This window comes from Delphinapterus leucas, chromosome 15, assembly GCF_059928025.1.
Source record: "Delphinapterus leucas isolate spDelLeu-1000000601 "Yukka" chromosome 15, BTC_Dleu_Yukka2, whole genome shotgun sequence".
In the NCBI taxonomy this organism is placed as follows: Eukaryota; Metazoa; Chordata; class Mammalia; order Artiodactyla; family Monodontidae; genus Delphinapterus; species Delphinapterus leucas.
The window spans coordinates 87189786-87207817 of NC_143143.1; the positions used below are offsets into that span (position 1 = coordinate 87189786).

An 18032-nucleotide genomic window follows, 5' to 3' on the forward strand; every position below is an offset into this window, starting at 1 on the left:
CCCCCACCCCCGCTTCCAGGTGCTGCCGTCATCCTTCCTGCGCCTTCACTGCCCAGCACCCGTTTGTGGGACTCCACGAGGGGGCGCCCGAGACCACTGCTCAGAGCTCCATGCCCCGTCAGGAATGGGCGGCCAGGCTCGCAGCCCCTTGTGTCCAGGATGCTAGTGGAGTTGGTGGGAGGAGGGGGCACTGTCCAGGAAGGGCTGCCTGTGCACAGCAGGGGTGGGGGCGGGGCGGGGCTGGAGCTTGAGCCGCCCTGGCCTCCCAGGCCCCTACTCCCTGCAAGGGAGCAGATGCTGGGCTGAGGGTGGCGTGCAAGACCATTTCTGAGATGGAGGGGTTCAGAAGACCAGCTTTCTTGGCCTTCCCAACCCCTTTGGATGTGGGCCAGGACCCAGTCCGCTACGCTGCTGCTGGGGCCGTCTGCTGGCTGGCGGCGTGGGCTGTCCTGGCCGCGGGCAGTCGGGTGGGGAGCACGGCTGGGCAGGCTGGGGTGCCCCTGGCTCTCTTCCCAGCTGCTGGTGCTGGGTGAGGGGCTGCCGTCCTTGGGGTCCCTCGGGCTCCTGGCTCCCCTAGGTTCCTTACTCCTCAGGATGGCTTCTTCGAGGCTGTGGGAAGTGGACCGAGGTTAGACCAGGAGGCGCAGTAGTGGCCTTGTGTGTCCTCTTTTGCAGCAACACTGGGCTCTCACCCAGGGCCTCGTGGGCAGTTTCTGGGAACTCAAGAGCCCACACTTGTTTGCAACAGCAACGGACACCAGGGCAGGGTGGCCCGATTGGAGGGTGAGCCTTGGGAATTTGGTGGAAGCACAGACCCTCTCCCCAGGTGTGATCCTAGAATCAGCCTGGCCCCAATGCCTCCCTTGCCACCTTGCAGAGGGTCTGGGACATTCTGGATAAGCCGAGCTCACGGGGAAATTCTCTCAGAATCCCCAAGACATGGGCTAGGTGCTTCCATGGGCCTGCCTCTGCGGCCGCAGGGAACGGGCATCTGGTTCTTGAGACCCTTACAGGTGGGACATGCCGAGATGCTGGGCTTCAGGCCCGTCTCTGATGCAGAACCAACTCTAGGTTCTAGGTCAGACAGATCAGGTTGGAATCCTGACCCCATGTACCAGCTCTGTAACCCTGGGCAAGTTACCCCATCTCTGAGCCTCAGTTTCCCCATCTGTGAAACAGTGATGATTCATCACTGGGCTGGGTCATGAGGCCCAAAGGCAGTAACGACTGGACGCTGTCTTGAACTGCTCCATGCGCACAAGATACAAGGGCGCTGCCCCTGGCGCTGAGCCATGTGGCACAAGCTGGGCAAGGGTCCTGTCCTCACTGATCAGCCCTGTGGGTGTTGGGGGGCGTGAGTGCCTGCTGGGGAGGCCCTGCCCTGGCCCGGGTGGGCGGGTGAAGGTGGGAGTGGGCTTGACTCAGTGTGGAGGGTGGGGGCGGACACGGTGCACCCCTTTGGACCACGCCCACCAGGACAGCTTCCAAAAATGCCCAGTGGGATGTGCCACGAGATCACACAGGCGTGCTGGCCTCCTCCACCGCTCACCCGGCAAACACAGGCTGCGGTCACCTTCCCGGCAACAATGGCGCATTGTGGCGGCCACAGCCCAGCCTGCGACGCAGGCCTGCTTGGACAAACACCAGGCGGCATGCAGTATCAGCTAGCTCAGGCGTTCTAAGGCTCTCGTGGGCGCCCAGAGGCCTGGCCTGAGCTGCCACTGTGGCCGGAGCAGGAAGTGGGAGGATGTCCTGATACCCGAGGCTGGAGCGGGGGGTGGGGGAAGCCCACAGGTACCACCCTTGGCGAGCACGTGAGCGGCCCCCGAACCCCCAGAGGGAACAAACACACAAGAGGGTCCAGGAGTGCCCACCCCATCCCGTGGGACTGGGACAGGGGGAGGGGTTCAGGACCACCAGGCCTGGGGGCTGCTCATGGCCCAGGACGCCCCTTCTCCCCTGTGACAACGAAGACGATACGACCATCCCCAGCTGTGTCCCTGGAATCTCACGATAGCCCTGGTATTGCCCCCTTTCCAAAGGGAAGCAGGCTGGGGGTGAAAGGGCCAGCCCGTGAGGAGAAGTGCAGTCAGGGTTCACGCAGGCCTGACCCGGGTCTCTGTCACAGGGCTGCTCCGGGAGAGGCTCCAGGGCTGGCTGCTGGGCTCCAAGTAGCCAGAAAGGTGGGGTGGGGGCATCAGTGCTGTGGCCGCCCCACCCAGCCCTGGCCGCCCACCTTTGCTCCACTGGTCTGAGGCCCGCTTCCTCTTCTGTGGGCCCCGCCCATGCTCCGTGGCGCAGAAACTCCTGGGTCCCTCGGCTGGCAAGCTCTGCATGGCCCCTGCCTCGGTGCTCAGGCCCACCTGATGGGGTGGGGGTGTGGTCATGCTGAGGACCCTCCCCGAAGCCTGGGGCAGCCCTGGTGCCCCCACCCCACCCCACTGTGTGGCCGGGCACCCACCTCGCTGTCCGAGGTGTCTGGCTTGTCTAGCTCATCCGACTCCGGCCGCTGTCCTTGGGCTTTGCTGAGCTCTGCAGGATGCAGGGTGTGGGTCAGGCCAGGCTGGTGGCCTGGGAGTCTAGCGGAAGCACAGGCCTCTAACCTGCCGTACTAGGACCAGTGGCAACAACTCTTCAGATGAGGAAACTGAGGCACAGAGGGACCAAGGAACCTGCCTTGGGGTTGAATCCAGGCCCAGTGTCTCCAGCACCCGTACAATGACCCCACCAGCTGGAGTGTCCCCTGGCTTGGTTGCTGGGTGACGGTGAACTCCCTACCTGCCCGGAAGCCCTAATTGTTAAGATGCTCTCCTTTCATTGCCTGTGGTCAGAAGCATGCCCTCCCTGAGCCCCCAACTGCTTTCTGGGTCTGTAGGTGGGGGGAAGCAAGTCCGAGACCCAGGGTTTGGTTGGTCAGGCCCCGGGTGCTGAGCCAGGTCCTGGGATCGGGGCCCCCAGCTGATGCTGACCACCGCAACTCCCGCCCCGCTGCGGCACCACTTCCTGTGTTCTCGAGACACCAGTACTCACCCTCACCCAGGTGGCCATCTCCATCAGGCCTTTGCAGGCAGGGGGGCAGTTCTGGCCCCCCTCTGTCCTCATGTCCTGGCCCACTTGGAGGGGGCAGGCTGGGGCCTGGGAGAGAATGTGAGGGTTCCTGGGGGGAAGCAAGTAAGTGACTTGAGTTCACATGAGGCAACTTCCCTGCCCTTGCCCGGCTCTGGGCGCAGCCTGCGGGACCCTGGCTGGGGCTGGAGGGTCATCCGTCTCCCGTGTGGTGTGACTCAGGCGGCCAGGCTCTCCCCCTGGGAACCGGCTGGTGGAACAGAGGGAGGAGAGCAGCCCAGGGCTCCTGGGTGCTCTGGGCGGGGCGCGTGGAGGCCAGGAACAGGGCTTGGTCCCTTTACCGTGGAAGGTGGAGGCTCTTCCGCCTCTGCCTCTTCGGCCCCCTTGGTGCAGTCGCCAAGCCCCTGGACCCCAGACTGTGCAGAGGGCTCCACTCCCTGGGGTGGCTTGGGGCTGGGCGTGTGGGCACCTGGGGGGCTGAGTGATCCTGGCTGGCTGGCAGGCTTGGGGGCGCCGTCCCGGCCCCGGCCCCACTCCGAGAGGTCCAGGGGCTTGTCTGGGACATAGTCCTGTGTGGCCGAGGCCTCCTTTGTCCCGGGACTGCCTGGGCCTGCGGGCTGTGGGTGCTGCCCTCTGGGCAGGGCTGCCCAGGCTGCCCCGCCCCCGGGACCCTCGGAGTGGGGGCCGGCTGGCGGGGAGGGTGGCGCCTTCCCCGGCACCAGTGGGCCCCTCAGCCCGGCACCGCCTGCCCGCCCCCGCGCCCACAGCTGCTGGGCCAGGAGCAGGTGCAGCGCTCCCTCCAGCCGCGGGTCCCGCACGCCCGCCAGGGCGCCTGGCAGGCCTAGCAGACCCACGGGCTCCTCCCAGGCCTCTGCCTCCCCGGCCTTGAGGCTCGGGGGCTGGGGGCCTCTGGGGGCTGTGGCGGGGGCCTGGGGGCCGCTGTGAGGGCTCCCACGGGGCAGGGCCAGGTGGCGGTTCAGGTGGCAGAGGCGGTCAGCCTGGAGGGAGCTCTTCGGGGACTCGCAGGGCTTGGCAGAGGGCAGAGAGGCCTGCAGGAAGCTGTGGGCGAGGAGGAGCCTGCTGACCATGGCCCACGGTCACCCCCGTTTCACAGGGAGGACCGGGGGCCCGGGGATGCGAGGCGAGTGCCCAGGTCACACGGTGGGTAGCTGGGAGGGGAACGCCCGGGCCCCCTGGGCAGAGTTGACCTGGGGCCTGGGGCCTCTGAGGAGGGACCTGGCCACCAAGGCCTCTCCCTCTTCTGGGCGTCGGCTGCCTGCCCGGTTCCCCTGGAGCACCCAGCCCACCCGTGGGCCCGCTGCAGCCCCGCCCCCAGTCTCCTCTCAGACGCTGAGAGTGGTCTCAGACCATGGTGAGACCCTTTGCGTGGGCTCTTCTGCGGGGGCTCTCGGTCCCCATCTCCAACCCCCATGTCCCCCTGTCCCTCCCTGGCCATTCAGGAGATGGCCACGTGGGAACTGTGCTACGGGCAGGGTAGCTGGGAAGGCCAAGCCAGGGAAGGGTGGGGCTCCTGGAGGGATAATGGGAGAGGTTCCCCTGGGCTACTGGCCCCTTCCCCAAAGGTGGGACCAGAGTAGGAGACTGGGTACCCGACTGAGGCTGCTCCCGGTGGCGGCGGTGGGCTGGGCCTCACCTGTCCAGAGGGAGGCTGTGCTCTCCAGATGGGCTTGGGGGGCTGCTCCTGGGGGGCGGCAGTGGGGACGTCCCGTTGACGGAGCCCCGGTTGGCGGAGCAGGCCCGGGACCCTGGCCGCACCACGGCGATGGTCCCGTGTAGCTGGTTGGAGATGTGCTGGGGGCTCTGCCCGGGGTAGCTGGGTCAGCCTGGGGGCGGTTGGCTGCTGCCCTCTGCCCTTTTCTCTGTGCGACCTTGGGCAGGTCACCCACCCGCTCTGAGCCTCGCCTCCACCCATGTCACAAGGAGCTCAGGGGTCCCTGCTTGGCACGGGCCATGTGCGTGGCACATAGCAGGGCTGGCGGCTGGCGGCTGCCAGCCTCCTGCCTCGGGCTGCCCGGGGAGAGGAAGGAGTGGGCTCTGAGTCCCTCTCCCTCACCATGTCCGGGGCCCGGGGCTCAGGCAGGTTGGCACCTGGGGAGATTTTGGCTACTGGAGACGTCCCGTACCCCACCGGCCTTTCTGTGGGAGGAGAAGCAGAGGGTGGGATGGTTGGGAGGTGCTCAGAGGGGCCAGCTCAGCGCAGAGGGCTCCCCGGTCCTGGGGCTCCAGTCTCCTGGCCTCCCCTGCCCCCCAGCAGCCCCTCCTCCCCGTGGACCCGCACCTGCGTGGCCGTCCTCCACCTCCTCATGGCCTTCCAGTGGCTTCTCAGTGACGGCCTTCCGGGTGCCCAGGGAGGGGAGCAGCAGGGGTGACAGGGGTCCTGGGGCACCCTCCCTGAACTGGGGCTTGGCCCTGTCTCGAGAGGGGAGGCAAGGACAGGGTGGGTAAGGGAGGGCAGTGTCCCAGAGGCGATCAGAAAGGCCAGGACGCCCTCCTGGGGACCCAGGTGACCAGGAAAGACCACCATCGTCGGCTCACACCGATGTCCCCGTGGAGCCCAGGCATCAGAGCTGCCGTGGGTGCTGGGGCCCAGCTCCGCTTCTAGGACCTGTGCTTGCAGACCAGGGGAGGTCGCATCTGCTCTGGGGAGCTGGCCTGCGGGAGCCCCTCCCCTCTGCGCCGCGTGCGTGCCTGGGGCCCGTGGACGTGCTGGGCGCCTGCTGTGGCTGAGGTGTGCGGGGTGAGGGTTGCTGGGCCCTGGTGCCCCCCCCACTCACCCTGGGCCCCGGAGCTGCTTCACCTCCTCCTTCAAGGCGTCGTTCTCCTCCTGCAGCCGGGTCAGCTCGGCCGCTGCAGAAGGCTCCGATTAGGAGGGACTGGGGGAGGGGAAGCAGGGCGGGGTGGGGCCCCACAGCCCCCAGGGACACCCCCCACCCCGCCCTCGCGCCGAGAGGAAGGGGCGTGTCGTCATCGGCAGACCCTATGAGACCTCACGGCTCCGCAGGACCCTCCTCATCATGGGAAGGTGGGAGCTGAGGCCCCGAGAGGGCAGGGACGCCCCCTGCCTGGGTAACTGACCAGTGGGGGGCATGTGGGCGCCAGCGGGGGGCTTTGCACCATTTGTCTGTGAGTTGGGGTGTGGGTATCCCGCCCCACCGATGGCGTGGGCCAGATCGCATCTTCCCCTTTCCCCGAGACCCCTCGTCGGGCTGGGCAGGCCCTGGGGGATCGCCGGCCCCCACGGGAGGGACTCCGGGGCTGGGCTCACTGAGTAGGAAGACATGCTGCAGGCTCTGGAGCAGGGAGCTCTCGAACTCCTGCTGCTTCTTCCTGGCCAGCTCCTGGGTGACCATGCAGCGGTCGCACAGGCCGGCCCGCAGCCTGCGGGGGTGAGGAGGCGAGAGGCTGCTCTGAGCAGGGAGACTGGGACCCGCACTGCCCCCCTCCCTGGACGAGCCCTGCCTTTCCCAAAGTGTGTTCCGTGGAAGCCCCGCCTCACCCCTACCCCGGGGGCTAAGCGCTCCATGTGCCCTTGAGTTTGGGAAGGAACCTTGAAAATGCAATTTACTTAAGGCTCTGAGACGTCCTGCGGTGGTTTAGTTTATGCCGGAGCTTCCCAAACTCGTTCTCCGCAGAGCCCTCCTCGGCTTCCCTGTGCGCCCTGCCCCCATCGTGAGCGTGGTGTCAGGTGCCCCCACCTGTTCTCCAGCGCCCGTAGGTTCTCCTTCAGCGCCCTCTGCTGCTCCCTGAGCTGACGGTTCTTGGCACAGAGCTCCTCCGCCCTCTGGGCGTCCCTGCGGGGGGAGGGGGGGGACGGGCCGCGATGCGCATGTTGCTCTGCTGGGGCCCCGCGCTGCCCCGCCAGCCTCTCCCTGGCCTGGGACTGCCTTGAGAAGTGGGGCCTCGCAAGGGCAATGCCAGCACGCCCAAGCGAGAGTGTTCGCGGCCTCCCTGGGGACCCTGTCTCATCCATGGTGCCACCTGCAGCCTCATCTGTGCAATGGGGACCTGGGGAGCTGGCCCGCGGGTCTCCCAGACTCACGACGAGTCCTCCTGTTGATAATGATTGGTCCCGGAGGCGCCCTGCATGGACGCGGCTTGCCCAGCCCCCTGGAGGGTCCCTGTTCACTGGGGGAGGGGCTTGGACCTTGGACCAGAGACTCCCCCAACCCCCAAGCTGAGCCTCAGTGTCTGCTTCTGCATCACAGCTGGTGGTAGTTCCAGGGCTCTGGGGCTGCGGGCGTGCCCGTGAGCGGCTGGGGAGCCGCTCCCCTTCCCACCTGCCGGCCCAGGGCTTGTCCTCACTCACCGACACCTCTCTGAGTTCAGTTCCAGAAGCTTGTTCTGCAGGCCTGGAGGAGCGAGGAAAGGAGCAGAGGGTCAGGCCCAGCCGTGCTGCCACCCCTGCAGCAGAGCTGGGGCGTTTCCTGTCCCCGGTTGTCTGGCAGGGCACTCTCCAGACGCCTGCCGCCTGGGTCCCCTCACTGACTCCCTGAGGTCGCCCCCTGGGCGGGCTCCCAGTCTGCACCTGCTGACAGCTTCCGCCCCCTCTCCTGGCTGCCTGGGTCCCGGTCCGGGCCCAGCCTCTCCCCTCCCTGGGGTCTCTGGCTCTGGTGTCTGTCTGGAGATGGGGAGGGACCCTGATGCTGGGAGTGACCAGCTACCTGGCCAGGTCCCAAGAGGAATGTTTTTTGGGTGCTGCCAGAGTTGAAATAAAATGGGCCCTTGGGGGAGACCCCAGCAGACCCCCTCTTCCCCACCTCATTGTGGTCTGGCTTGGGCCCTAGGCTAGCCCAAGCAGCCCCTGCCCCTCTGGGTCTCTGGGGGAGGTGACCCAGGCCCTCTCGGGCTTCAGGGTGTGAGCGCTCTCACAAAGGTCTCGGGAGGGTGTGGCCCGGGCACTGGAGTGAAGGGAGGGTGTGGCTGCAGCCCTGTTGCCGGCATCGGACTGGGCAGACCTCAGCCTGTGTGTCCTGGAGGGGAGCAGAGGGATTTCAGCTCAGCGCCCTGGAAAGCTCTAGACAGGCCTCTGGAGCCTTGAGATCCCATTGCTAGTAGGGAAGTAGGTGACCTCGCTTTTGGAGGACACTGAGGTCCCCACCTTGGGAAAGGGGCCGGTCTTGGCCAGAGCTTCTCGGGGTCTGTGACCAGGCTGGCTTTTGATTTTTGCTCTGATGCTAGCTGACCATTCAGGGACCACCCCTCCAGGGCTGCGATCGGAGGGGCTGGTCTGAGGCTGGGCTCCTGACCGCTTGCAGCTCTGGGCTCTGGGTCAGGGCTCCCCTTCTGGGCCTGGAAGGCAAGGTCCCCAGGTTTGGCGAGATTTGGAGGCGATGTGTGGGAGCCCCCCGGCCTGGCTTTGGCCCTTAGACTGCTGTCCGGGTGAGGGTTTGTCCATCCCGAGACGCTCACCCGTGATCTCATTCTCATGGACGTCCTTCAGCCGGTTTAGCGACTCCATGAAGCTCTCCATGGCTTCCCGTGGCCCTGGCCCTGGCCCAGGCCCCTCTGTGCTCCAGGTGTAGGAGTGGCCCCTTGGGCTCTACTGCCCCTCCATTTCCAGCCTATGGAGCAGAAAGTGCGGAGACGGTCACATTAGCTTAGGAAGGGCCTGTGGGATGTAGGGTTCAGCAGTAGCCTGGAGAGGAGGTGGGTGCCGGTCCCAGGGGGTGTGGGAGTCTTGTCTTGTGACCACCCACTGGGCCATGTCCATACCTGAGGGGCACATAGAGGGATGGGACATTCTCGCTTAATCTCAACTCCCTAATCCAGTCCTAACAGCAAAGCAGATGCCTGAAGACGCCAGCTCCCGCTTGGTGCTGGGGCCACGACGGTGCCTGCGACGCGTGTTGACGAGGCCCCAGACCGGAGATGCCCATGCCTGCCCGCAGCCAGCGGATCAGTCAGCCAGGGCGCGTTCATCCGATGGGAGAGCCCACTCGGTGGGGTCCAGGTGCCCGCAGTGGCATGGATGGCCCCGTGGGGCCATGGCGGGGGCTTTGGGGGCCGGCTGGTTGTTTCCCCTGCAGGAGCTGGTGACTGTGCATAGGTGGAACTCTACCCAGCCGCCCCTTGTGGCCTGGGCCCTTTTTCCTGCCTGTGTTTCACCTCCATGAAGTGTTTGCTAAAAATTAAGAGTGTGGGGCTGCGAGCCTAAGCTGGGAGCTGGACAGTGTGACCACCGGGAGCCCTGGCCCCTCTGAGCCGCGCTTTCTTCCTTCGGGCAGTGGCCACGGTGCCTGTCTAGGGGGCACTGGTGAGTATCCTGCAGGGTCCCATGGGGTCCAGCTCCTCGGAGCTGGGTGTGAGGCCGGGGCTCAGCCCAGCAACAGCTTCCTCACCGTGGTGCCAGGCGCCACCCTCCACCAGGCGAGAGCCCCTCAGTCCTTGTGGCAGACCTCTGGTGGTGGGTACCGAGGCCACCATTGGCCGCCACTGTCCAGCTCTGTGTCACCATCTGTCACAGAGCTGGGAGTCAGACGCACAGCTCACAGAGCCAGGTCAGCGCAGGTGCCACCAGCAAAGACCCCCGCCATCAGCGACCCCTCTGTTCCCTCCTTGAACTTAGCCTGAGGAGCCCTGGGGGTCAGCTGACCCTGAAAATGAGCGTCTGGGGTCCTGGCACTCCCGACTCATCTGCCGGCTCCCTACCCTGATCTGTCAGCAGCGGTTCTCGGTTTGCCTTCTGTAGACTCCCGGAACCTGCCCCAGAACCTCACCTTTCTTTCTTTCATGGCGCCCGCCTGGCCCAAGCCACCACCCCACTGCTGGTGCACTGCCGGCTCTGCACTGGCCACCCCAGCTTCCAGGCCTCTCCCCAGGAGGCAGTCTCTGCGCAAGCCCTGGGGACCTCTGCTCAAAGCTCCCTGCGGGAGGCCATGCCTGATTCCGCCCCCCCCCTCCCCGGGCACACTGAAGGAGGGGTGTGGTCTCGCTTGCATTTCAAAGTTTGCCCCTAGACGGGAGTGTTTGCAGCAACAGTCTCCAAACTGGAGACCCTCAAATGCCTGCTGGCGAGTGTCCTGCGGTGGCAGGAGTGGTGATGTCCCATGCCATTACGGTTCCCACACCGCAGAGTCGGGGTGCCCGCTGTGGGAATCACTCACCGGGAGTGCGGAAGAGGCACAACTGCTCTGGGCTCTCAGAAGTTGGGGTGGCGGGCACCCTGGGGCGGTGGGATCAGTAACTGAGGCGAGCAGGCCCTGTGATCCCACGAGAAGCCAGGGGCCAGGGCGAGCTGCCTGAGGGGAGACTGGACAGTGGAGCCTGGCTTTCAACTGGGTCCTCGAACCCCAGGTCAAGGTCAGAGTACCGGGGAAGCCTCGAGGCTGGGACCAGCAAGAGGACAGAGCGCAGTCCTGCGTCCTGTGCTGGCCACGGGAGCTGGCGGGAAGGGCCAAATGGGGTGTGCTGGGGGGGTGAGCGGTGGGAAGGTGGGGCTCCCCAAACTCACTGTAGACCTGCCTGGCGCCAGGGGAGTGGGGGCGTCGCATGACAGCTCTGTGTCGGGTGGGTGAGGGCTCTGGGAACAAGGGGGGCTTGGGAGGGTCCCCCTCCTCGAGGCCGGGAGCCAGAGGGATGTCCTGGCAGGTTAGGGGAAAAGATGCTGAATTGCAGAGGCTGGGGGAGACCAGGGCTCGAGCAGGGTGTACCTGATAACCCCGGCCCCACTTCCTGAACCCACCTAACCCTGATGACATTGCGAGGAGCCCACTTTCCAGATGGGGAAACTGAGGCCCAGAGAGATCAACTCATGCTCCCTGGCCACCCAGTGGCAAGCGGGGGTCGGGGCTTGAATTCACTCTGGCGCTGAGGATGTGCCCTCACTGCCTTGGACCAGGTACGCACTCCAGGTGGCCCTGCTCTGCTGGCTCTGCACTTCTTTATTTTGCGGTGGGGCTTCTGGGAGATAAGACTGTGAGGCCCCCCCCACAGGCCCCCTCCCGCCGTGGGCTCGGGCTCCCTGCGGGCTGGGGGAGGTTGGCCAGGGAGGGGCCGAGCCACTGCGCCTGAAATTCCACCCAGACCCGTCTGTCAGGCGGTTCTTCCGCATCAGAGCCGGAGCCTGCTGCCTGCTGCCGCATGTGGGCTGGGCCAATGCTCGTAAAGGAGACGCCCCAGGGAGCCTGCAGTGCCCCTGGGGCTGGGAGAGGCTCTGTGGACACCAAGTCTGAGTGAGAGACCAGCACCGTTCAGTGTGGTGTGGAGGCCCTGTTGGTAACGGCCCAGGGCACCCTCTGTCCCCCACACCCTGGCTCCTCTCTGTATCCAAACCATCACAAGCCACCCAGGGTCCCGCCCGGCTGCCCCTCTCGGGGTCTCTGATGGGTAGGGGGAGACACCCTCCTGCATGGTGGGCAGGGAAGCAGCATGGACATGGGTCCTGGGCAGGATGCGCAAGCGGCTGGGGGCACAGCTGGAAGGGATGCATCCTGCTGGGAGCCCCGCATTTCCCAGGGAGGACCAGGGCCATCCAGGCCCTGGTGACAGTGCCATGGGGGTGGTGTGACTTCCCTGGGCAGGCAGGTGACAGAAGGGCGTTTGGCCTGTGAAGTAGACAGTCTCCTGGGGCAGCCCCTGTCCCAGCCTCACCCTCGGTGCAGGGAGGGTCCAAGGAAGCGGCAGGAGGAGGAGGGAGGCGGGCCCCCACCCGAGGTGGATGTGGTGGCTGTGAGTAGGAAGAATCCCCACTGTAGAAGTGCACAGGGTCTCCTGCCAGGGCTTGGGGGCCCAGCCCTCCCCGGTGGCTGCGTTGTGTTTGCCAGGTGTGCAGAGCTGCCGGGTGGGGCGCTGGGGGTTCAGGGAACTCCAGGCAGGAGGGCTCTCCCCCAGGCCTGGGGTGGGGCTGCAGTGGTGCTAGGATGAGGGGGCAGGCCTGTGGGGTAGGGCTCCGGGCTGCTGCCTCTGGGCCGGGGGGCCTGCGTACAGGGGAGGGTGGCCTGAGTTGCTGGCTGGGGTGGGGGTGGGCCTGGGGGCAGAGGCCTGAGAGCTGCTCCCCAGGGTCCTGCGGGGATCCCAGCCCCTCCTACTCGGGATGCTCAGGCTGGGAGGAGCCCCGGAAGGAGCAGGTGGGAAGGAAGGGCTGGGGGTCAGCTGCGCCAGTGACCGTGCCCACCTGCCACTCACACAAGGCAGAGGACCTCCAAGCCCACAGGCCCCTGTCCTGCCTTCACCCTCTGCGTGACCGGGACAGGCGCTTTACCTCTCTGAGCCTCAGTTTCCTCATCTGGGGGGTAATTCCACCCCCATATCAGGCTGCTGTTAGGCTCCACCAAGTAACGTGTGTCCAGGTGACACGTCCGGGTGGCGAGTACTCAGCACTGGCAGGTGCTCAGTTAACTGCGGGTGGAGACCCTGCGTCCACCGCGTGCAGTGCCCCCACCAGGACCTCCCCCACAGGCGGCCCCAGGAGTCCAGAGGTGCAGCTTACAGGAGCCCCTTCTCCCTTGGACAAGTTCAAGTGCCATTGCCACAAACGCCCTTTGCAGGACAAGAACGCCCCCTGACCCTGAGTTCAGGGCAGAGGTCTCAGAGTCCAGCAGTGATGGCGCACACTCGCTCACCGAGCAGACACTCACAGGGTCCACCGGATCTTGGCGGCCGTGTCTGGGGGAGGTGCCCCCTGGACCCCCTGCACAGAGGAGGCCACCGAAGCGCCAGCTGTGGCCCTGGCCCGCGGCGGTGAGGCTCTTGCTTTGCTCCTGGGTCCGCCAGGGCCCCAGACTCCTCACTGCCTGGCCGCCTTCCCTTGTTGGAGCCTCTTCTCCAGCAGGTCCCTCGCGTGCAGAAGCACCCAGCCCCCGGTTATACTCCTTCTCTGCCACTCATCTGTCCACCCACCTTCCCATAACACAAGGACAATGACACAGCAGTAACGATAGCGGGGGCCTCGGTTTCCGGAGCGTCCAGTCAGCCAAGCACTGGGCCGGGGCCCTACGCGCTGTGTGGCGTCTACCGCAGGGGCCCTGCAACGTCCCAGAGCTCCTCTGAAGAAGCGGAGTGATCCCAGGGACACTCAGCCTGCCTGTCACCAAGGGACCATGCAGGGCCAGGCACACCGTCCAAGCCCTTTGAATGTTCTTGGCACGAGCATTTATGGAGCACCTGCTGTGTGCCCAGGCTCGGCCCACACGTGTGATTGGAGCTCGCCCGGCCTTCTGAGAAGGCTCTGACTGTCCCATTCTACAGATTCAGGCACTGAGGTTCGAAGCAGGTAAGAGGCTCTGGTGTCTCTGTGTGGCCTCAGTGGTGATGGGCGAAGCCCCTTCCCTGGCAGCTTTAGCCAAGTCACTGTCCCGGCTGTGCCTCAGTGTCTTGGGCCACAAAACAGACGGTGGGGTGTCCTGGCCCAGCTCCTGGAGGCTGGAGGGAGTCTGCGCCACCACCTCGGGCTGCCGGGTCTCATCGATGTGGTGGGCATCCAGTGCCCATCGACCACAGGTGGTCAGGGGCCCGCCTGCCAGCCCCCACGTCCCGGCGCCCGGCAGGAGTGTCACGTGCAGTGTCACTGGGCTCATGTTGCCCAGGGGGTGGCCCCGGCAGTCCCCACCTTCCACATGAGGAATCTGCAGCTCGGAGTGATGTCACCTGTCCACAGTCACCAGCTTGCAAGGGACATGGCCAGTGCATCCCCCTGGCGGCCTCCTGGGCAAGTTCAGATGGCAGGTTGAGTCCACAGAGGTGCCACTGCCGGGATGGTTTCTGACACTGCCAGACGCGTAGACCCATGACACACATGCACACATGTGTGACGCCCACACCCACACATACAGACACAGTATCCCAACACGCATGCGCGCACCCGAGAAACGCCAAGCACGTGGGTGCTGCCCTCAGCCGCCTCCCCCGCTGCACACACAGCACTGCTGCCTGCACGTGTGCGCACACGCACAGAGGCGCAAGGCAGGCTGGGTGGCTCAGGTAACAGCGGGCCCTGCAACCCGACTCCTCGAGGATGGGCTGGGGGACTTCCCTGGTGGTCCAGTGGTTAAGACTCTGCGCTCCCAGTGCAGGACGCCCAAGTCTGACCCCTGGTCGGGGAACTAGATCCCACGTGCTGCAACGAAGAGTTCGCATGCCACAACTAAGTCCTGGTGCAACCAAGTAAGTAAATAAATAAATATTAAAAAAAAAAAAAAGGATGGGCCGGCCCCACGGCTGCGGTGCCTTCGTGGGCTGCCTCCCAGAGGCCTGGCTGGGGCAGCTGAGCCGGACCCGAGGCCCCCAGAGGACAGCAGGCGGAGGGCAGCCAGTGTCCCACCGTGCCCGGCTCTGAGCTGGGGCTGGCTGCACCACGCACCACCCCTCAATCCTCGGCTGCACCCTTTCTGACCCGGGAGGGTCTAGGCAGTGGGGCAGGTCCCGGATGAAGTGGCAGGCCACCGGCCCCTTGCTGGTGCCCCCAGACCCTCACCCGGCGACGGGCAGTGCCAGGCCCTGCCTTGGCTCACCCAGCCCCTCTGCCCAGGAAACCCACTGAGGTCCCTGCCCCCACTCGATCCCCTGGACCAGGTGCCCCGGAGCAGGTGGCTGTGTCCCCTCGGCCAGCTCCGCTGCCGGGCCCACCTCCTGCCCGGCAAGCAGGGGCTGGGCCTCCGCCTTCGTGGCATGCACCCCGACAGTGACCCCAGCTCATGCGCCCCCTTCCCTTGCCCCCGACTGCTGAAGGTACTCACTGGGCCCCCCGTCCGCATCAACCTCCGTGGACTTCTGCTCCGATCCGGAATGTCCTGCCCGAGAGATAGAAGCCAGCGCTGTGAACTTGCTTGAGAACAAGACATAATTTTGGCCAAACCCGCCTGACAGGTTTTCGATTCCCCCAGCCAGGAGCAGAAAAGAGGCAGAGACTGCCCAAAGCCGCCCAACGGGTTCTGCCGTCGCACAGAAAGTGGCAAAACGGGTTGGGTCTGAACCCTCATAGAGATGGGATTGTTCCCCCATAATTACCGCCTGGCCCGTGCCTCTGGCCGGAGTGGGCCGGGCAGCAAGGAGAATCCAGGGCCTGGACACGGACGCGAGGGGCAGGGCAGCGGGGGCAGGCAGAGCGAGCAGGAGGGAGCAGTCGTCACCTTGGGGCAGAGGCGGGCGGCAGCGGTGCCTCCTGCCTCTCCCCCTGGCTCCCGCAGGCTGACCTTTCTGGCCTCAGTTTCCTTGTCTGTAAACTGGGGATAATGACGTCAGGCCTGTCCCTATCAGAGCTCTGTAGATGGACATCCAGGAGTGGGGTTGGCAGTGGCCCTGCCGGGTTGGAGACCCCTGCTGGGCACTGCCCGCTCCACACTCCCACCCCAGAGGAGAGCAGGCAGGTGGCCCAGGCGGGCGGGCACCTCTGGGTCTCAGGGCAGCCTGGGGTGCCCTGTGGGGCGGTGAGCGCAGGAGGAGCCGGTCCTCCGCTCTGCGACACTGTGCTCCGAAGGCTGCAGCCGCTGACCGCCCCTCCCCAGCTCGCCCACAGCCCTCCCCCACTCCCCTGCTCCCTCCGCCAGCCCCCACCCTGTGCTCCCCTCCCCCCCAACTCCAGCTCTGCGCAGAAGCCCTCCCCCAAGGGCGCCCGAGGGAACCCCAGGGAGTGCTCAGGGCTCAGTGGGGGAGGACCCAGGCTCCAGGCCAGTGCCCTGGTGAGGTCCCAGAGGTACTTCCTGCTCCCTGGTGAGTCCTCTGCTGGTCACTGCTGGCCGGCCCTGGGCTCTCAGGGGAGCAGCGGTCAGCCGGGCACCCCGCAGGCTCCAGCTGGGCCCTGGAGCTTTGCCGATGCCTCCTGGTTGGGCCCTCGGGAGAGGTGTCTGCATGCTGAGGGGTGTTTGCGCCCGTGGGGCCCGTGTGCATGTGTGTGCTTACCCCTTGGCTTGTGTGTTCATGTGTTTGGTGTGTTCCTGTCGTGTGGCTGGTATACCACGGGCAAGGTAGGGGCTGTGGACGTGAGTGTGGGCTGTGTCGCTTTGCGTGTGTGTGTGTCTGGGTGTCCCCATGGGGAGGGCAGAGGCAGGGGCAGGGCCAACCCTCAGGCCAGCCAGGGTCAGCCTAACTGAGCCCTGTTCCCCTGCCCCCACCTCAGCCAGGTTTGAATCCTGACTCTGCCCCTTGAGAGCTGGGCCACCTTGGGCCAGTTACCCAAACTCCCTGAGCCACGGCCTCATGAAAATGAAGCCATCGGCTTCATGATGGCGGCTGGGCCAGGGACCCCCCCCAGGAGGTGCTCACCGTGTTGGTCAGTGGATGGGGCAGGGGCTCCGCCCGGACCATGTTAGTAGTTGAGCAAAAGCTCTGGTCTCCTAAAGACAAGCTCACAGCTACCCCACAGCCCAGGGACCTGAGGTGCTCACAGCGCCGTGTCCATAACTATGCGACTGTGTCTCAACGGGCGCGTGGATGAGCGATCCTCGGGCCATCCACACTGTGGCTTGGGAGAACACCTCTGACACACCAGCGATGCGGTGAATGTCAGGCATCCCGCCGCCGGGGCAGGGCGCTGCTCAGCAGGGGGACGCCGCCTGACTCCGCTGACAAGAGCCCAGGAGGGAACAGCCAGGGGCGGTGGGAGGCTGCCAGGGTCCAGGGTCGGAGTGCACAGAGGGCAGCAGAAACTTCCCAGTTCTGACGGCTAGTTCTATACCTTATTGTGGTGGTGCTTATCACAAGGGAGTGCCTGTTTGGCAAAACTCATCAACTTACACTTAAAAAGTGTGTTTTATGTTTTATGCAAATGATACCCCAATAAAGCTTTTTACGAATGAATACACTTTATTTTTTAGAGTAGTTTTAGGTTCACAGCAAAATGAGAAGGAGACACAGTGATTTTCCGTATGCCCCCTACACACACACACACACAGCCTCCCCCATTATCCACAGCCCCCACCAGATGGTGCATTTGTTACAACCGGTGAACCTACACTGACACCTCATCACCGCCCAGGGTCCACAGTTTACATCAGGGCTCACTCTTGGTGACGCACATTCTACGGGTTTGGACAAATGTGTAATGGCATGTATCCGGCTTTACAGTGTCATACGGAGTAGTTTCACTGTCCTAAACGTCCTCTGTGCTTCACCCGTTCATCCCTCCCTCCCCATTCACCCCTGGCAACCCCTGCTCCTTTTACTGCCTCCACAGTTCTGCCTTTTCCAGAATGACATAGAGTGGAATCACGCAGCCTGTAGCCTTTTCACATTGGCTCCTTTCGCTTAGTAAAATGCATTTACATTTCCTCTACGTCTTTCCATGGCTTGATAGCTCATTTCTTTCCAGTGCTATTCAGTTGAATATTATTCAATACTCCACTGTCTGGGTGTATCACAGTTTACTTATCCGTTCACCTGCTGAAGGACATCTTGATTGCAACCAGGTTGTGGCAGTTATGAATAAAGCAGTTATAAACATCCACATGCAGGTTTTGGTGTGGACATCATTTTCAAATCCTTTGGGTAAGCGTGAAGGAGCATGATTGCTAGATGGTATGGTAAGAGCATGTTTAGTTTTGTAAGAATAAAGTTGGTTTTTAAAAAGCTGAAATGCTCTCTAGGGCCGGGGGCCGGGTGTGACCATCCATTGCCCACGCTCTGCCCAGCAGCTCCAGCCCTCGGCTTCTGTGCTGCCTGCTGGTCAGCCCCAGCCCCAGCCTGGCCTTGGGGCAGGACACCGGCCTTGGGCTCTGGCCTCATTTGCTGTGTGCCCTGATTTCTTTCGGGCCTTGTCTGGGTTCTGGCGCGGCTGCTGGGCTGCGGAGAGGCCACTGCTCCCACCCTGTCCTGGGGAAGCGAGCAGCTGGACCTGACATCCCTGAGGGGGTCCTGTCCCCTCCCTCTGGCCGACCTGTTTGCACTGGAGGACAAATAGGTGTCTTCCTGCTTTGCAGCCGGGGCCCCCTATTCCTCCCGTCCAGCTGGAATCACAACAGTTGTCCTTGAATGTGGGCCAGAGGCCAAGGGCTTTCCTGTAGCAGCACCTCTGC

General features: G+C 64.6%; 1 protein-coding gene across 14 annotated transcripts; it reads right to left on the reverse strand.

Annotated features, from left to right (window-relative positions):
- Positions 1–493: 493 nt before the first annotated feature.
- RBBP8NL (RBBP8 N-terminal like) lies at positions 494–14883 on the reverse strand. 14 transcript variants are annotated; one of them, XM_089897151.1, is made up of 14 exons: positions 14760–14876; positions 8497–8648; positions 7394–7436; positions 6783–6878; positions 6353–6465; positions 5862–5934; positions 5366–5496; positions 5141–5223; positions 4721–4887; positions 3408–4143; positions 3031–3157; positions 2462–2532; positions 2237–2363; positions 494–609 (listed from the first exon to the last, which is right to left on the reverse strand). In XM_089897151.1, exons 2-14 carry the CDS (start codon positions 8555–8557, stop codon positions 590–592), a joined length of 1848 nt encoding a protein of 615 aa, XP_089753277.1. In that variant the 5' UTR covers positions 8558–8648; positions 14760–14876; the 3' UTR covers positions 494–589. The 14 variants fall into 14 exon arrangements, with proteins under 14 accessions (XP_089753277.1, XP_089753288.1, XP_089753280.1 ...); XM_089897162.1 differs by having other exon boundaries at positions 3408–4125; positions 14760–14874; XM_089897152.1 differs by lacking the exon at positions 494–609 and adding an exon at positions 7957–8057 and having other exon boundaries at positions 618–2363; positions 5366–5500; positions 5885–5934; positions 14760–14879.
- Between the last annotated feature and the right edge of the window lie 3149 nt (positions 14884–18032).